Source organism: Tauraco erythrolophus, chromosome 6 (assembly GCF_009769465.1).
Source record: "Tauraco erythrolophus isolate bTauEry1 chromosome 6, bTauEry1.pri, whole genome shotgun sequence".
Classification (NCBI taxonomy): domain Eukaryota; kingdom Metazoa; phylum Chordata; class Aves; order Musophagiformes; family Musophagidae; genus Tauraco; species Tauraco erythrolophus.
Window position 1 is genome coordinate 20940645 of NC_141470.1, and position 19075 is coordinate 20959719.

Here is a 19075-nt window from a genome sequence, read left to right on the forward strand (position 1 = left end):
TGCAGAGGAAAACTGGAGGTATGCTTGTCCTAACGTTAACGAGTTCTGCTGGGTGGTTCTATTGAATTCTGTTGATTTGATTTTATATTTTGTTATTGAAAATACTGTGTCTTTTAAGTTTCTGTTATAGAAGTTTTTCAAATGGAATTATATGTAATGTTATGGTATGCCACCTTAGGGAAGAGTATACTCTAGATAATACATTATACTGCTGAAATGAAATAGTAGGATATTTCTTTAGTGTTTCCCCTGGGAGATTTGAAACATTACCAGAGCACGTTGTAGGAACACCAGTGGAGCCATCTAGTGTCTTTTGAAGAATGTAACGGATTACCTATGGTTTTGCCATGACAAGGAGAAGCTTAGTCAAATAAAAGGGTATTTTTTTCATTTGAAGTGTTGGTATTTGAATTTATATTGATGTGAGTAGTCCAGCTCTTAAACAGGAACACAAATATGTTTGTATAGTAACAAAAATGAAACTTTCTTCCAGTGAGGATTATTCTACTCAGTAGTGAATTGTTTCAGCTACAAGGGTGTTGTAGCAAATGGAGAGTAATGAAACTGCATTTACTGACACTTCCAAAGAGAAACCATGTCATAACTGAAAAGCCAGCTTGTATTTATAATTTGATTCTTAAATTTTTCATGTCATCAGGTATTGATAAGCAATTATTACTTTATGACATGAATCCAACTATGCCAAGAATCCAACATCAAAAACTGAGTCTTATTTAGCTTTGTGTGGCAAAACACAACCAAGAATTAATGTTCCAGAGGTGTGTCAAACTGCACTTTTTTATAAATTGGACTAAAGACATGATTGCTTTATCTTAATTTCAAGTTAATCTTTATAATTCTGAAAAAAAAAAAAAACAAACCACCATCAGTGATCTATAGTGTTCTTGAAGACTTAAATAATTTAAATCCCTTTACCAACAAATCCCTTTACCAACTTTATGAACACTTTGCACTAAAGCTTTTCACCCGCCTGAAGGGCTGCCATATAGCCGGAGTCCTTTGGAGTTTCTGGAACACTAGTTAAAAGGCAGGAAATTCCAGTTAGATATTACAGGGAGGGGGGGGGGGGGGAAGTAATTGCCATAAGGGTGATAGTACTGGAACAGGTTGCCTGGAGAGCTTGTGGAATCTCTGTCTTTGGAGGTATTCAAGGCTCAACTGGACCTTGCCTTGAGCAACCCCGTCTAATTAGACGTACTTTGAGCAGGAGATTGGACTAGAAGACCTTCAGAGGTTTCTTTTGACAAATTATTCTCTGATTCTAAAAAGTTGACATCTCAGAAGAAAGTTCTCCATAACAGTCCTGAACATTTGTGGATCAAATGGATTGTTGCATAATTCCAGTTTTGGAAAGCTTCAGTTTAAGTAAGTGCCTAAGGAGTCTGTACTTGTCTTCTGAAGCCTGTCAAAATCATGTTACTGTGTACTTCTTATCGTCATCAGCTTCACGTGGAAATTACCTTTAATTATTTTACTTACAAGATCTTAGCCTCTAATAAAGCTAGTAATACGAAGGAAAGTACGAGTCTATTTGAGGGATCAGGTACTATGTGAAACAGATGGGAAACTGCTCATAAACATAGAGAAATACAGCTTACAAAGTACCAAGCCATGGAGCAGAATGTTAAAATGTGCTTTTCAGATAAACCAGTTCTTTATTATTCTGGTTGGAAAGAAATATAGTTAAAATACCACTGGAGTAAGCTGGGTTTAGTTTGATTTTTTGGTTTGTTTGGTTTTGGGTTTGTTGTTTTGTTGTTGTTGTTGCGTGGTTTTTTTTTTTTTAGAGTATTGCAGAACTCCTTTTATATCACAATAAGTTAATGCTTTTAGACTATTTTATTACTCTCTGTGGAAAAACAGCTACTGAACTTTTCCTTCAGTAATGATCAAAAGTTGTTGACCTTGGGATCCTAATCATCCTTTTGTAGCAGCAAAAGGATTTGGGAGTTGCTTTCTCCTGAATTTTAAAAACCTAAAAATCATTTTATCTGAGAGCAGTGTCTTTTTTTTTTTTTTTTTGAGTTTGGTATCAGAAAGTAGCAGTTTCCAGTTAAACTTTGTTATATTTGGTTCAAAAATCCCCAGTAATAACTTTGGGAAAAAATAAGAGAAAGAAGCCTTTTCAGTGCCAATGTTATATTTATGCATTCAGTTTAGGTTTTTCTAAAAATAAAATGAATCGTTTATATACCTACAGGGTATGTTATTCTAAGGTTGGAGTATGTTTATATACATGTAAAAAGTGTAATGTGTATGTGTCTTGGTAAGTTTAAGTAACAGTTTCGGGGTGAGAAATGGAGAATTACAATAACTGTTCAAATATAAACGTGCTGTAAGAGACCTCCAGATCACTGAATCCAATTGCCTGGTATTACAAGTTACTGCATAATTTAATCTCCTTCACTATGCTCTATCTTAAAAGTAATTAGGACTTCTATATGCAGTCCTCCATCTATTCCTGTCTGATTTTTCATTATATGAAACTTTATTTAAATTTCCAGTTAAGTAGTTACCTAATTTAATTTCAGTTGAATAAAATTAACTAATAGTTGATTAATATCTCTTAGCTCTTTTCTCTTCCTGGCATTTAAAATGCTCAGTGGAGAATTATTAACATCTATTCTTGGCGTTCTTTTTGTATGCAAAACAAGTCTGGATTTTTTTTAATACTTTCATCTCATAATAATAGCTCTCATTTCTTCTAGTCATCCTATTAGAGCTTCTCTGTGCCAGTTCCACTTCGAGTTGCTGTCTTCTGAGTAAGGCTTCTATAGTGGCGTATAATACTCTGGGTGAAGTCTTAACCATTAATACTTTTCTATTCCTAATGAAAAGACTTCTGACTTGTACATCCTAGGATTTTGCTTTCCTTTTTATGGCTGTGTTTGCATTACTGTTTACTGTTTTCCTCATGGTCATGCCCAGATGATGAGCTTCCAGCTCAGGCAAGATTTTTTTTCTGGCACTTCAGTACATGATTTCACATGTGATGCTGTTCAACACATCACATTTCTCTTTGGTCATTTCTTTATGAACTTTATCATCCTTTACTGGGGTACTTGCAACAAATTTAATTAGATTGACATTGCCTCTTCTAGGTTAATAGAAACTTGACTACAAATACTGTACTTATGGGTTTTTAAGGGTCGTGTTTCATGATTGTTTAAATGGATTTATGCAACAGTTTCTGTTCTGGTAGCCTGACAGTCACATTGTACACTTCCACATTATTTCTTCTATGTGGTATCTTTTTCACTGAAGTTGTTCATTTTGACTGCTTGAAAAAATTAGATTGTGTTGATTATGTAGCTGTTTAGTTACCTTTTACACTCGGTGGAGGTGACTCACTGTTTTGTTTTACCTCTGGATGTCATCTTGTTTCACAAGTGGGGCCTTTTTTTTCTTTAATGAATCTCATTTGGATATATTTACCCAGTAGAGAGAAACAGAGCAGTAATTTAAAATTGAGTGTGTACTTTAAGGACTAAACATTATTCAATTGAATATTTTCTTATTTCTCCAAATACTTAAAATTTCAGACTTCATGTCATCTGCACTGGCAAGTAACTAGACTGTGCATGTAGTCTCTGTACATAAAAAATACAGATGATTGAAATTAAGGTATTTCACCAAAACCATTAATTGTTCTTATTTCCTATATTTAGTTAAAAGATATTTTGCACGATTTCTGGATGGTCATTGTATAGGAGGGAAGTGCATTTGTATGCAGCATCTCATGACTTCTAGCAAGTAAAAATGTCAATACACGAAACACTGATTTTTTGAAAAGATTGTCACTGGTGAAATGCAGCTAAATTTGCCAGATTTTATTACAAGATATTTCATAAATGAGATAACAGAATTAGAATTTAATATAGAATTGCCTTGTAAATTCTACATGGATGCTAACCAGGTGGTGTCTACAGAGCAACAAGATATTAATGGTTCCAAAGTAAACTAGTTTTATTTTTATGATTGCATTCTGAAATCAATTTTTTTAATTAGATAAAAGGTCAAGGTCACGGGGAAAGTGGATTGCTGCCAGATTGTGTTTTAAGAGAGCATTTTAAATCTGAAGCATTCTTACAGTTGTTAATATTCTGTTCTTTTGTAAAACTTCAGTCTTTTTTCAGAATTGAATGCTTACCAGTGTAACTAAAAATCAGTTATCTGAGACGACGTACCAAACTTTTCAGATATAGTATTTGAAAATCCTGATTTTCTTAAGATTTTGATTTAACAAACTATTAAAAGACTTTCTTTAAAAGAAGCATATAAACCTTATAATCTTTAGTAGGACTAACTGCATGATTTCTTTCCAAGAATGGATTGCAATGTTATGAGAAGCAAATGCGGATTTAATATTGATTTTTAAATGCTTCGTAATTTGGAACAAATTTTCAGAGTTTGCAATTTCAGAAGCAACAAGTATGATTTAACAAGCTAAAGTAACCATTTTGTGTAAAGAATGGATGGTAGAAGCAAAGAATTGTTCTGGTATAGGTTTTTCTGCCTAGGTGTAAGGGTCACACTAATTTCATTTCAAAGCAATGAACTCACCATTGAAGCAACACCAAGGATATGTGGGTAGGGTATGCAACCTATTCATTCATAAACGGTCTAAATAAGACAGTAAATTGGTGACGTAATTGCTGATGATTGATTAGGCTATATTATCTGATATAGCAAAAATGAAGACTTATTCTGAAGAACCGCAAAACCTTACAAGGCAGGCAGGTGAAAAGGCATATACTTAGGTATAAAGTGACGTGTGGCAAAAAACGTATTAGGTTTACTTATGTAGTGATGGGCTATGAGCTGACCAGTCAGTAATGAAATACGGGGCTTACAATAGGTAGTTCTATGAAAACTCAGTGCTTGGTGTTCACTGATAGTTAGAAGAGCATGCCAAAAACTACTAGTGAAGGAATATCAAACAGAATAGTGAATGTTAGCCTGTCATTTAAAGCCATGATATGATTGTGGTTTTAATTTTATGCACGATTCTTGTTCCCTTATCTCAAGAATGTGGTACAAGCAAAGGTACAGAAGAGCAAAGCTTTGTGACTTTTATAATTTCCAGCTGAGGGATGCCCCTACTTCACTTCTGCCCTTATTTGCATTCCTCTTGTGTTCTGCTTCTCATATTTCCCCTTCCCACAATTAGGAGCAAATAGCTGGGAGATGTGACACTGTCCAAGTGATGGGCAAACAGTTTAATGTGTAAGGTGTGAGTCAATTAGGAATGTAGACATGCTCTTATGCAAAATAGCTTAGAGAAGAATGACAGGAGGGAAGAAAAAGTTACTTGTTTCATTTGTAATAAATTCTTGATGCCAGGTGTATTCATCCTTAGTGTTCTAAGGTTTAACTATGGTGTCAAACAAAGAAATAGTTTGTCAAAGGAAATAAAAATTCTGTAGGTCTTTATCAGGCCACTCCAATACTGTCAGCTGCTGAATAATTAAGAAAAGAAAAAAATCTTCTGTGGCTCATATTGTTTTTCCTTTTATTATGTCATAGCATTGCCACTGAGTCTTAAGGTCTAGACTCATATTTTGTTAACAAGAAAAAGGCAATGCAAATATATTCCAAGTATCAGTACCATCAGGTCTGTCAAAGCAACAATTATGCGCAATTTTGAGCAAGCTCTCTCCATGAATAGAGCACTTTAGAGGGCCAGAATTTATGATGTGGAAAAGTATTTTGTAAATTCGCTTCGTTAGCTAAAGAAAATTTAACTACAGTTTCATTTATTATTCTGTTCTGCAGGGAGGAAAAAGAGATGCTTTTTACGTGCTAGTGTCTGTGTTTTTATAACAGTCTTACAAAATGTAAACCAAATGGTAATAGGAGCCATTTTAAAATAATTGAGCCTGTGGGTTGTAGGTGGGAGTAGACTTTTGACAGTTCATTGCATGTTGCTTTTTAAATCATCAATGTACATTCTGTTAACTTCAAGTTCATGTCTTATAGGCAGATAAATATGTCAATAAAGTAAACCTTTTATTCAGCTAATGAATGAATGCCCTTGATGGTTGGATAGCTATATTCTCATCTTGGAACAGACCTGACTACAAGATTATTTTGCATTTTCTTTGTAGCCCTTTGTTTATGAACAGATTACTGTGTATTTCTGAAATTACGAGTTTAGAGGAGAAAGCACTGAACAAATATAATGATTTAACTTTCTTTGCTAGAAAAATAATTCCTTGATCTGAGATTCTGTTATGTGGGAAAATTCCTTCTTCGTTAATATCCATATTTGCAGAGAATAGTTAATTACTGATTTAGGTAAGGTAGAAACATATTTAGACAGTACAAACCAAAACGTTGCGGGGAGGGAAAGCAGGCAGTTGGGAAAGTACACTTTTTTCTTTTCATTTAACACACAGGAGAGAGACATTGTTGTCTTTTGAAACAGCAGTGTTTCACGTATGGTATTTTTGTCATTATGCATAGCTGATCACAACTGATTAGTAATTGATCAATAAATCTGATTGAATGATAAATCTATTTGCCTTCTCTGCAGTCTGAAACCTTGAATATAATTTCAGATTCCTCTTAGACTGGGAAAAAGATGATGTGATCTGCTCATCCGTGCATGTTGAAAAAATGTATCTGCCATGATCATTGCTAAAGATTTTTAGCATTGTTACATTTAGAGACTGAAAGATGTTTATACATAACTGTTAAGTTTCTGATGTCAATATGTACTTTTCAACTTGCTGATGCGTATCCAGAATTTCTTTCTATATTCTGCAGGCTTTCGGCAACTGAGTTAAACGGAACTTTTCTTCCTTCTAAGGCCCGTAGCAATGTTTCTTTTTGAGTTCAACGAAGCATCATTGTGTCCTTAATTAAAGTATGAATTTTTATGTGGGTTGTTGGGGAACGGAGAGGAGATTTTTATAAAGATATCTTTTCAGATGCTAGTATAGAAAGAATGAGGAAAGATTTATCAGCTCTAAGGAAAGTTACTTTACTACCTTTCATACAGTGAAAAATAATCTTAGAAATAGAACTTGAATAATGAGATGAACATTCACCCTTAAAAACTGATTGTGCAAACTGTCAGCAGAAATACTACAAGTTCATCAAAACTTCTTTCAGTAATTGTTAAATTAATAGTAGTTATTAGAAGATCTGAAATAACAGGGAGATTCATTGATGTATGTAATATATACATATTGGATCTGGTGGGGCAATGTGGTTTCATCGGCTGTGGAAATCACTGCATAAGTCTCTGCTTGCTTCAGAACTATGCTGTAGCCTGTCTGCTTCCACTCTGGCTGGGTGGAGGTAGAACCCCAATGGCTGTGCTTGTAAAACCAAAACCATCCTGAAGTGCTGTAGTGGGGCACACCTGCCTCAGTGGAGACCATAAATCCTTATGTGATTCACCTTTGTTTTTTTCAGTTATTCCTCTCAACTCTTTGATTCCCGTGACTATGGAAAATGAGCTTTTTTGAAAGTGCATCTGGTGGTTTTGCTACCTGATATGCAAGTTTGCCCAGGAAATTGTTCTCTACTCTGTTGTCTTTATTCGCACTGCACTGTGTTCCCTGGAAGTTGTGTGAGGAGAAGAGGGGGAGTGCAAACAGTATGAAAAGAGCCAGAAGTGTAACAGAAGCTGGTCACCTTTAAAGCTAAATTCACTGTTAATAAAGCTGAGGGTCACAATGAGTTTCAGAGACCGGAGATGGTGATACAGCTATTCAACTGTTCTTGCATTATGTGGGTTGAACTGTGTAAAACTAGACTGTCCTATTGCTGTGAATGCTACTCTTACGTATACCTCAAACTAAAATCCCCAGATGGGGCAATGTAAAGTCAGAGAAATATTTATGGTTCTTCTGATGAGTGGTGTCTTATCCTTTGGACTGTCAGGTCTGTGTCAGGTCTCATGAATGAGAAACAAATAATTCTAATGGCTTGGTTTTCTTGGCACATCGGAATGATGACAGTACATTTTACATGTATTATGTAATAAAGATGGCATATATAACAATATTACGTATTTTATAGTGAGAGTTTTAACTCTGGCTAGCTTCAAATTGCATAAATAATATAATTTGCACTTACTACTCATCAAAACTTTGTGTTACTTAGGAAACTTAAAAATACATTTTCTCAAATTTTAGAAAGACGTATCATTTTGAAATTTGCCTTGATAATCACTAGTCTTATTCTACTAGTCTTCCATTTACCTAGAAGGAAATGACCTCCTTAATCTGTAATTTAGCCAGAAAGGAACATTGTTCATTAGGAACTTAAATTTTTGTATTCGTTTTTGATAAGATTGAACATACCTGCTATGAAAGATGTCTAATACAGTAAGATTTCTGATGTACTCTATGAAAATGAGCTTTGATATTTGTGGGTTTGACTAAATAATTATATCTCTTTAATTGAAACAGTGTTGGTAGTTCTTTCAATTTAGAACACTAGTTTTTACTGAAATTGTGTTTGTGTTAGTGGACAGAGTAGTGGAATGCGTACTTTATATAAAAGTAAAACTGATCAGTAAAATAATGAGCAATCTGTTTTGAGGCATGAGATTTCTTACAGGTATGCTTGAGGTTGTTAGAAACAGTTTTTGGTGCATGGAGTCAATGAGACATGAGGGGCAAAAGAAAGCATCATTTTACGGAATCTGTAGTGGAGTAAGATGGAGCGGAAGTTTTGCTGGAAGCTGCAGGAGAACAATTAGAGCAGGAAATAACTAGTTTGTGTAAGGGTTTGTGTAAGAGAGCTAGAAGACAGGCAATTGACAAGAGGAGACAGAAAGGCAAGCATTTTCACCTTTGGGACAATAGTTCTGGTGATGTAAGATGTTCAGTGTTCTACAGGTTAATACAAAAAGGGTGTTTTATTGGTTTTTTTTTTGTTGTTGTGATATCTTCAAGTTATATGGGAAAAACTATCTAACTTTTAGGATGTATGCATACCTTTTCAGTGTTCCCTACTCTTTAGTTTGAGTACCTGGCACATAAATGTTTACCAATTCATAAATACTTCAAATGACATTTCTGTGATCTTAACACGCAGAATAAAGTAATTATTATAGCCTTGAAATTTGAAAATATGAACTTACTTGGTTCTATGGAAATTGCTTTTCAGATATACTTCTTCTCATTTTCAGGTCTCTGTTAATCAGTGGCTGAGATTTGTTTTTGTGATTTTTGTAGTACAATAACCAGCCTAGACTGAACTGTTAGTGCTCAAATAGACATATGGGCTTTTTCCAGGGCTTTAATTAATTTTTTATAAAGCTAGGAATGTAATGACAAGGTTCATATGTAAGTTGATAGATGTTAAAATTTTTCTTTTTTTATTAATTTGCAAACATGAAAACCTTGCCAATTTCGCCTTTGTCAAAGGTTATTTAAATATTCAGATATCAGAATATTCATATATGTTTTTTGAGAGAGTTGTTGCACTGAGGCAGAGTAACACTTGTAGGTAGAATGCTGAAAGTTCCTGGAATTTATGTCTGGAGTACTTTGTGGTTTGCTTCTAGGTCTGCCTGGTCCAGTGCAGCTGTGAGCGAAAGTCGCAGCTATCTAACAGCTGCTGAGTGACCTGGATGAAGTGAGTGAGTCAGTGATATCCAACCAGGTCTGTACCAATATCCTCGTTACAGCTGGTGCTAATTGGCACCCCTGTTGGCAGTCTCAGTGAAGTTACTGAATCAAAGCAAGACCCAGATTGGTCTCCTTGTTTGATGTGCATTGGCAAGAGTTAGCTGAAAAACTTTTTTTTCTAATTCTCTCAAAGAAACCTTTTATTCTGGTTGAGTAGAAGGTAGTTTTCACTGTTGACAAGGGATCATCACTTCCTGATTTTCTGTGTATTCATACATAGAATTTGTAAGGGGAGCAATGGTGAAAGATCAAGAGCAAGAATTGTTATATATATATACACATAAAAAATACTGAAGCACTGTGAAAGCATAATCATACTTTTTTGTGAAATTACTTGAATGATTGATGTCAGAGCAACCTCTGTGACAACAGAGAAAAACTAGATAAAAGATTTTCTCTGTTTATTTTGTAGAAGCTGTATTTATGCTTCACTTTTTTCCTATGCACATCCCTCTCAGCTGAGTGAAATAAAAAAGAAATATTTTTATAAAGTGTGGTAGAATACCAGAGGTTAACTGAAAGCAGAAGAGCCTGAAATACATTAGGACACTTTGAACTCTTTCTCATTCTGCTCCTTCATATAATTGAGAAGTGTGGATCCAGTGCCGTCTATCAGAATTACTATGCTATGTGTCATAGTATAATATAATAAAATACTGTGTTACAACCTGAACGAAGTGTCCTGAACCCAAGGTTGTGTCTTATTTTCCAACTGTAGCAAACAGTACAAAAATTCTGTACCCTCTTGAGGTTGTTGCACAATAAAATCTATTAAGACCCCAACAGCATATGTAGCAGATGAAATAACTTATTATATCTAAAGTTGGCTAGATTGTCTGTGTTCCCAGTGTTCTTTTAAATTCTTGAATGCTTTTTTTTTCTTGGAGAATGTCAAAATTAATGAAGAGTGAGTGAGCATGTTGAGTAACTTCTCAAGAAGTTAGAGGTTGCTTGACTGTAGCAGTTGGGAATTTATAAAAAATCGCCATGGTATTACCACGCGCATACAAAAGCCAAATGAGAGTGAAACATATGACAGGCACTGTTTGCTTTTTACATCCTCAGACCATAATCTCTGAAATCGTCTTAGCTTTCTACATGGATATCTTCAAGTCATTCAGTATTAAACTCTGTAAATATTACTTCTTCGTTTGTTAGAGAGGGACTGAAAGCTCTTCATAGTTGTTTTGTGTTTCTAAAATATTCTGAATATGTAAAGTGCTGTTCAAGTATGAAGTTTAAATATTTCTTCTTAAGCAAGACAACGGGATTTAGTTAAATTTTAACCTTCAAAGATCACCTAAAATGCTTAAAATGCTCACCATGTCACTCTTTGTAGTCTTAACAGCTTTTGATGGTATCCCCAAGACTCCCTCCAAAACAGTTGGACTCCCTCCCCCATTCAGTCTTGGTCTCTAATGTTTTGATGTGCTCTATCTTCTCAGGCTTTTTTGAATTATGATCTTGGCTGTTTTATTTGGTATTTAGGCATGTTGCCCGGTTTACCTTTCCTGCTTTTTTCACTAAGCATTGTTTTTGCAATATATTAAGACCCAAAAGGGTAGTAGACAAATTTTCACACTAGGTAAGTGTGGTCATGGAACATAAATCCTTTAATGCCCAAAGAAAGCATTGGAACATTGAAAAAGAAAGCAAAAGTAATTTCTAAATACCTGGGGAGAGCAGAAGGCATGTGACTGCAGGAAATAAACATTTTTAGCATAGGGTACACAGCTTTTATTATTTATTTGAGATTATTCTGGCAACAAGATTTACAGATGGCGTAAACAAAAATCTGAAGGCAGAAGGAATTGAGGCTAAATTAAGCATTTTTAGAGAAAATCATATGTGTAACAGGCAGTTACTATTTCAAGAGGCATAAAGAATAGGAGACAAGGGAAGAGTTTTCTGATCTAATAAAAACTTCTGAATGCTTAATAAAATATTTTTCTTTAAATAAATGTGTTATGCTCATAATGTAATAGATTAGTCCTTGTCATCACTATCATTATTGTTACTATCCTATCAAAAAAAGAGTTGATACTTGTATTTCCTTTCATAAGGTAATAAATCTTTCATAGCTGTGTACTTGGTTTGATTAATTGAAATGTATGAAATACTCAAGATGCTTAAAATTGTCTCTTCTAGTCCACAAAGGAACAGGAATTCAGAGAACTGGCCTGAACATGTTAATACAGTCATTATAATCTTATGAAATTCAGCTGCTTTTAGTAAAGACTTGAATTTATTCATCAATACACCTTATCTACTATTGGTACACAAAATGCAGTATATAACAGGTTATATACAGAGGCTTTAATTTCACACAGCCAAAAGACTGACATCAAAATGTCAATCTAATTCTTTTTCAATCCTTTCCTACTTGCAAACTCCAAAACATTTTCCAGCTGAAGTGTCTCTCTACCAAAAAGTAAATTTCAGCTTACTTGCAATATACTTTTTTAATTACCTTCTCCTAATCACAAAGGGTTGGCAGACCACAGATCAAAACCCACTGCCCCAAACATCTTAACCATCCACATACTTATGACTCACTTAAAGAAACGTAGTCAAATTTCTAACAAGTTACAAGCAGAGTACAGAATTACTTTTTCAAATTAGTTAGTAGCGCAGTACAGCACTAGTTCAGTCGCTGACATGGGTTACTGTCTGCTGGAGGAATTAGGGAATGGCAATTTAGAATTTTTTCCAGATATCGTTTATTTTCATCTCCTGCATACAGAGTTTTAAAGACTGTTTGTTTGCACAAGTTGTAAAGTTAGAAACAGTGCCCAGTTGGACAAAGTGGTACAGATTTTCAAGAAAGTACCTCTCATTATATCGAGGAGAAATACTATCTCAAAGCTATAACGGTATGCCTTAAATTGGTTTAAATACGTTAAGTGGATTGGTGTGCTTTTCAGGAACTGTCAGTTCTTATTAAGCTGAACAGTTGTATTTAATTGCGTGCTGGACAGTAATAATTAAAAAAATGTGAATGTGTCATCATGATATCCCTCATGAAATTGGTAGATTCAAGGTATTTCCCAGGTTTTGTGCTCTGTTAAATAGGTTGATTCATTCTGCTCTAATGAGTATACCATTGTGTAGCTAAATGTTCTTCCATATGGTTGCATTCATAACTTTTTCTTTTTAAGGGAGCCTTTTCTCTCTTTTTTTCTTTTTTTTCCTTTTTTTTTTCCCCCCCTTGGTAGTGTTTTCTCACCCCAGTTGCATGGGTGCAGAAATGGTTCTGATTCCTTCTTCGTACACTGTTTTAAAACTGTAGCCACTGGAGTTGACTAAATTATGTCATAGTGCCAGTTGTCTTGATGTTAAACTGAACTGAAAGGAAGATTAGATTTAAGCTGGCATTTGGAAAAAGTCACTTGTTTGTTTGTTTTCAAAATTACTGTAATGCTGAAATGTCGAAAGGTATGTGGGCAACTGTCCTTTTGTAGCTGAAGCAGTTAAAGGAGTTGCTCTTTCCATCCATTCACTACTGCCTGTGTAACGAGACAAAACTATGTGAGTTAGCCTAGTGGACCTCGTAATAATTTGAACGCTAATCCATGGTGCTGAGGAGCAGTTATCCAAACTGTAATCAATGTGGAGGCAGTGGTTTCTTGTTAGGGGCAGAAATATTTTGTGTTTTACAGGTACTGCTTAAAAACGCAGCAACGTGTTGGTTAATCTTTTTAAATCTTTGTGAAATTCATTGAGATTTTGACAGATAGATAAATTATTTAATTGTAGGTCACCTTATATATAAAGAAGACTCAAAAGTCTGAGTTTAGACACCCAAGAAAGAGTTGGGCACGTCAGAACTGTGTCACCTTCTCCATGCTGTGCCACTTTCCCTTCCCAGTACGGGAATGTTAAGGAAGAACCACCTTAAATCTAAGAAAGAAGAATGCTAAGCACAAAAATGCATGTAACCCTCCACTCTACCCAGTGACTATGTGCCTGAATCAAAACTACACTGAAGTATTTTATCTGTTTATGATCCAGTGCACCTAATTTTGCCCAATTATTTTTGAAACTACAAACACCGCTAAAAAAAAAAAAAGAGAATTTCCCATGGCAAGAACCCAGGATGTTTTTCCTGGCAGGTCAGTATTAACCATAAGGCTGTGCCGTCGTGTTCCATCTTGTCTGCTTCTCCTCTAGGTCCAAGAACCATTCAGTCTTTTCTGCACTTTGGCCTCTCTTGATGAAGGGCCTTGCTGAGCACAGTGCTTACCCTGATGGCCAAGGCATTCCTGTTGAATGTCAAAGATGTCCCTTTGAGCTCGTGTGTCTTAAAAAAATGAAATTTTAGTCAGGCTTCCATTTCCTTGAGATCAAGCAGGAAGGGAGTAAAGAGTTAAAGAAGCTTAAGTAGCTGCTGATGGATGGGTTGGACTAGTTTACTAGTTTTCGGTGTTGACATATGAAAATTACTTAAGCTACTACTTTGGGAATAGCCCTAGTGCTTTTAAGACAAGTGAGCACTACTATCTAATTCCTGCTATACAAGGGAAAGACACTGCACTGTTACACTAAAATTGAGGCTATTTATGTGTGATTTTCTTACAGGAAACAGATTCGAGCTCTTCTAGGACAATTTAGCGAGTCAGAGGCTTTGTTAAGCTCCTCTGGAGTTGAGCCAGGTACTCTAGACGGAGTTCTCTTGGATGCTGGCTGTTCTTCTATGCAATTTGATACACCTGAAAGAGGTTTTTCCCTGCAGAAGGATGGACCTTTGGACATGAGAATGGATAGTGACAGGTACCAGTTAATAAAATACTTCTCCTTGAAACTCCTAAACTGTGTGCTCTGCAACCTCCATGCATTTGATTTACCCTTAAATTGAAGAATTCTCATCATCAAGCCACATCTTGTCTTGCACGACTGTACTGTCTTTCTTTTGCCACAAAGCTTTTTCAATCTTGATACTTGGAACCCTGGTTATCGTCTTTTCCTTCTTTGAAATAAGAGGAAAGTTCCAGTGATGAGTAATTAAACCAGTAACATTTTGGTTAACTGTAGCATTAAAATTTTACATTTTTGGAGTATGTAATATACAGTTATTGGGTCATTTTGTTTTCAGAGGCCTGTCTTCTCCCTGTTATTGCTACAGTTTTTCAGACTGTACTTGATCTACAGGCTCACAGCCTCTTACTGCAGTCCCTTTCCTTTTCTGCCACACTTAGTATTTGTGGAACCTTCACATGAGCGCATTCAGTTGCTCCCTCCGGAACACAGAAATCTCCCTCTTTTCCACAATTGCCATCTGACCCAGTTTCTTCTCTCTAAAAGGAACGTAATGTAAAATAAATAAATAAAATTCCATCTATGACAGCTGCCAATTCAAATTAGATAGCAACATTGCTTTTAACACACTAATATCATGTCTTACATGCCTGTAGATTTATTGTAAGTTTTCCTTACCATTATTATAAGCTTCTTTTCATATTATGTAGGAGGCACATCAGGCTTACTTAATTGTCAAATTAACAATTACTAAATAAATCACCTCTATTTAAATTATTAGTATTGATGTTTAGTATATTTAAGAGCGTGAAAATCAATAATGGAATGATAATTTCAATTTATGTAGCATTTTTCATCTTCAAATAACTTAATATAGTTCGGCAGCATTGTATTTTTTTACATGAACAACCGAAGATCTCTGTTGTATAGATGATGGCAGTAATTGCATAATGTATTAACTGGGAGAATGAAAATTTTTGCTTTGTGTTTTGATGAACCCATAGTCTTAAGAAATGTCATTTGGTCTTTCATTGCTCATATAGAGCCAATGGGAAGCCTCAGTTTCTAAGGAATTATTTTAACACATTAATCTTGAGTCTTAACACAGCTAGTTTCATGATAATTGCTTTTTCCAGTTTTATGTAAAAAGCCCATGTGATCCTGCTCTCAGATTTCAAGAATCTGAACTCCAAGCTTGTATTTGCATCATGAGAATACACACATGGAACACGAGCACAAGAACAAAGGATACCTGTGGCATAACAAAAGCCTTACACTACGGTTGTTGCTATGATACTACTTGCCTCTGATCTCTAAGTTTTGTTATCTTTTCTAAGATACTGCAGGAGAGTAATAAATGCCTGAAAAATATTCTGCACATTCATGTCTTTGTAGAAGAGAATTTATTAAGTAGGTTGTGTGTTTTCTCAGATTAGTAAACCCATATATGATGTTCATAAAATACCTTGAACTATTTTAATGGCAAAGTGACAGAGATTTAAAAGAAATAAGTGTATGGCTTATATTGTTTATATTGTAATAATTCCTGTCATTTATAATATTAGGTCATTTTTATTCTTTCAAAACTGTATTTGGATATAAATTCTTATGCCTTTTAGTGAAAAGTAAAGTTAAATTATTCTCATGAGCAATTGTTTTCATAGCAGGAGATGTGAAACAAAAGATCCTTGAGATCGGTTCTGACTAGAAAACAACATACAGTGCAAGGTGACTAAAATGAACCCGTAAGAGGCAAGTTTATATTCTAAAGCTGGCTAAATAAAAAGTCACACAGTGTTTTTATTTTAACATGGTACTGAAACATATTTATTCTTGTAAACTCATTAAGCATATTTTATGATATATGTGGAATTTTCAGCTGTTCTGATTGATATTAAGGAATAAACTCCATTTAAAGCAGCACGAAAAAGGATTTAAAAGATGCCAGCTATATCTGCTTTTGTAGGTTTACTGTCTCTCATCTGAAAATCTCAAAGGCACTTGTATGCAGTGTGTGTGTGTTTGACTTTATGTCACAATGCTATGAAGCTTCACCTCTTGTCAATGAAAACTGACGTCAGTGAACTAATTGGCTCTTCTTGTGCGTAGGTACCCTGACATGCCCACTGCTGCTGATGTTGTGAATGCTTTAGATCAACAGGCGCTTGCGTCCATCCTGAGAACATACGGGGAGGAGAGGCACGCCAAGAAAATCGCTTCAGCCATCGTTCAGGCACGCAGCATATACCCCATCACCAGAACTCAGCAGCTTGCAAGCATTGTTGCAGGTACCTTCATTAATTCTTCACAGTGGCTGAGGAGAAAAAATAGTAATCCCCAAAGTCCCAGAGGGATCTATTTGTGCTTGAAATCATGCAGGATCTAATCCTGCCTATTCTGCTCTGATGTCAGCTCTCTCTTTGTTTTGTTTTTTTTTTTTGTGGTTTATTTTTTTTTTCCAGTTCCCACTTCTTATATTGTAGTTGGATGATTAGTTTAATAATAGATTTTACATGAAGTGATTTATCATTTTGCCAACCAAGTTGAAACACAGACTGACAGCAGCCTAGGGAATTCTTTATCGCAACTGTTGATAAGCCTTCAAATATCAGCTGCGTCATACACCACTCTTAAGTTTCTACATTTTAATATTTTGAGGGGAAGTACCATAGCAGTTTCCAATTATGAATGAAATCAGATCACTTCTGTCTGCTTACAGAACCAGGAGGCAAAAAGTAAAGCAATACATAGCTTGCTTCACCTTGTGAATGCCAACTAGATCAGCCTGAAGCGACTATTGAAACACTTCATCTTGCTTGTTCCTCGCTATAAACGACTTGAACAAAATGTCGTTAGGAAGGAACTGTGCTCACATCAAAAACCTTCAAGTTTCTGTTCTCAAGTGAAAATTTTCAAGGAAAAGTATGACACAAATCCTGTTCATTACATTACAATGGGTAATGTTGTGATTTTTTTTCTTTTTTTTTTTAACCTAGAGATGAAAATTACTGGGTATTGTCACAAATAAGTCTGGAATACTGACTCCTTTGAATATAGACCTTTAAAATGGCTATCCAAATTTAACATTTGCTAAAGAATAGTATTTTTAGCAAGAAAAAGACTTTTTAAAGAAGACTTTTTAAAGAAATATTGTGTTCATAAAAATTTCTGTATCTTAAACTGAAAGTTTAAGAGACTTACTTTTAATGACTGACTAACAAATTAAAATATTTCAATTTGTGTAAGTCAGAATACTTGAGCAAAATGTCCAGTCAACCAAGATCCAAAGTTATAGCTGATATGGTTAAAAGACCTGAAGACACTGCTTGCTGCTGTAAGCCACTGCTGCAAATATGGTGAATGTGAGGAACAATCTTAAAAAAAGAAAGAGATAACACACTGAGTCTTTTATAAAGCATGGAGTTACATTTTTAATATAGCCATTGCCATTAACATCATGAACTAATAACGTAGTTTTTTGTCATATGTATCTCACGCTTTTTGAAAAACTGTTGATTAAAACAGTGTACTATTCTTGAGACTGAAGCAACCACACTGCTCTGCTAAAGATGTAATGTATTATAGGCCCTAAACAAGCAACTCGGTAACTTCTGAAATAAGTTTGTGGACTAGCTTGAACTAAGAAAATAAAAATATTAGTGCATAAAGACAATGATTGAAGATCCTTTCATGTTTAATGTGTTGCATGTGAGTCATCACTTAATGGTCACTTTCTGTGAAAATGGGAAGGATGAGAACTTGTCCAAGCAACCAGGGAACAGGTTAGAAAAGCTAAAGCCCTGATAGAACTAAATCTGGCCATGGACATCAAGGGCAACAAGAAAAACTTGTATAGGTATGTCAGTGATAAAAGGAGGACTAGGCAAAATGTGGGCCCTCTCTCGAAGGAAACAGGAGACCTGGTTACCCTGGATATGGAGAAGGTTGAGGTACTCCATGACTTTTTTGCCTCAGTCTTCACTGGCAAGTGCTCTAGCTGCACTGCCCAAGCTGCAGAATGCAAAGGCAGGGACTGGGAGAATGAAGAACTGCCTGCTGTAGGAGATCAGGTTCAAGACCATCTAAAGAACCTGAAGGTGCACAAGTCCATGGGACCTGATGAGATGCGTCCATGGGACCTGATGAGATGCGTCCATGGGACCTGATGAGATGCGTCCATGGGAGATGAAGTTGCCAAGCCACTAACCACTATATTTGAGAAGTTGTGACAGTCTGGTGAAGTTCCCACTGACTAGAAAAGGGGAAATATAGCCCCCATTTTTAAAAAGAGAAAAAAGGAAGACCCAGGGAACCATGGGCCAGGAAGTCTCACTTCTGTACCCAGCAAGATCATGGAGCAGATGCTCCAGGAAATTATCCTAAGGCACATGTAAAAAAAGGTGATTGGTGACAGGCAACATGGCTTCACTAAGGGCAAATAGTGCCTGATTAATTTAGTGGCCGTCTATGATGGGGTTATAGCATTGGTGGATAAGAGAAGAGCAACCAATGCAATCTACCTGGACTTGTCCAAAGCTTTTGACACTGTCCTGAGTGACATCCTTGTCTTTAAACTGGACAGATATGAATCTGATGGATGGACCGCTCGGTGGATAAGGAATTGGCTGGATCGTCGCACTCAAAGAGTT

General features: G+C 35.6%; 1 protein-coding gene across 1 annotated transcript in view; it reads left to right on the forward strand.

Annotated features, from left to right (window-relative positions):
- Positions 1-19075, forward strand: part of METTL15 (methyltransferase 15, mitochondrial 12S rRNA N4-cytidine) — a 101034-nt gene that overhangs the window by 74188 nt on the left and 7771 nt on the right. The window contains exons 3-4 of the mRNA XM_009992212.1: positions 14250-14441; positions 16536-16714. Of these exons, the coding sequence (XP_009990514.1) occupies positions 14250-14441; positions 16536-16714 (371 nt within the window). The remainder of the gene's footprint in view (positions 1-14249; positions 14442-16535; positions 16715-19075) is intronic.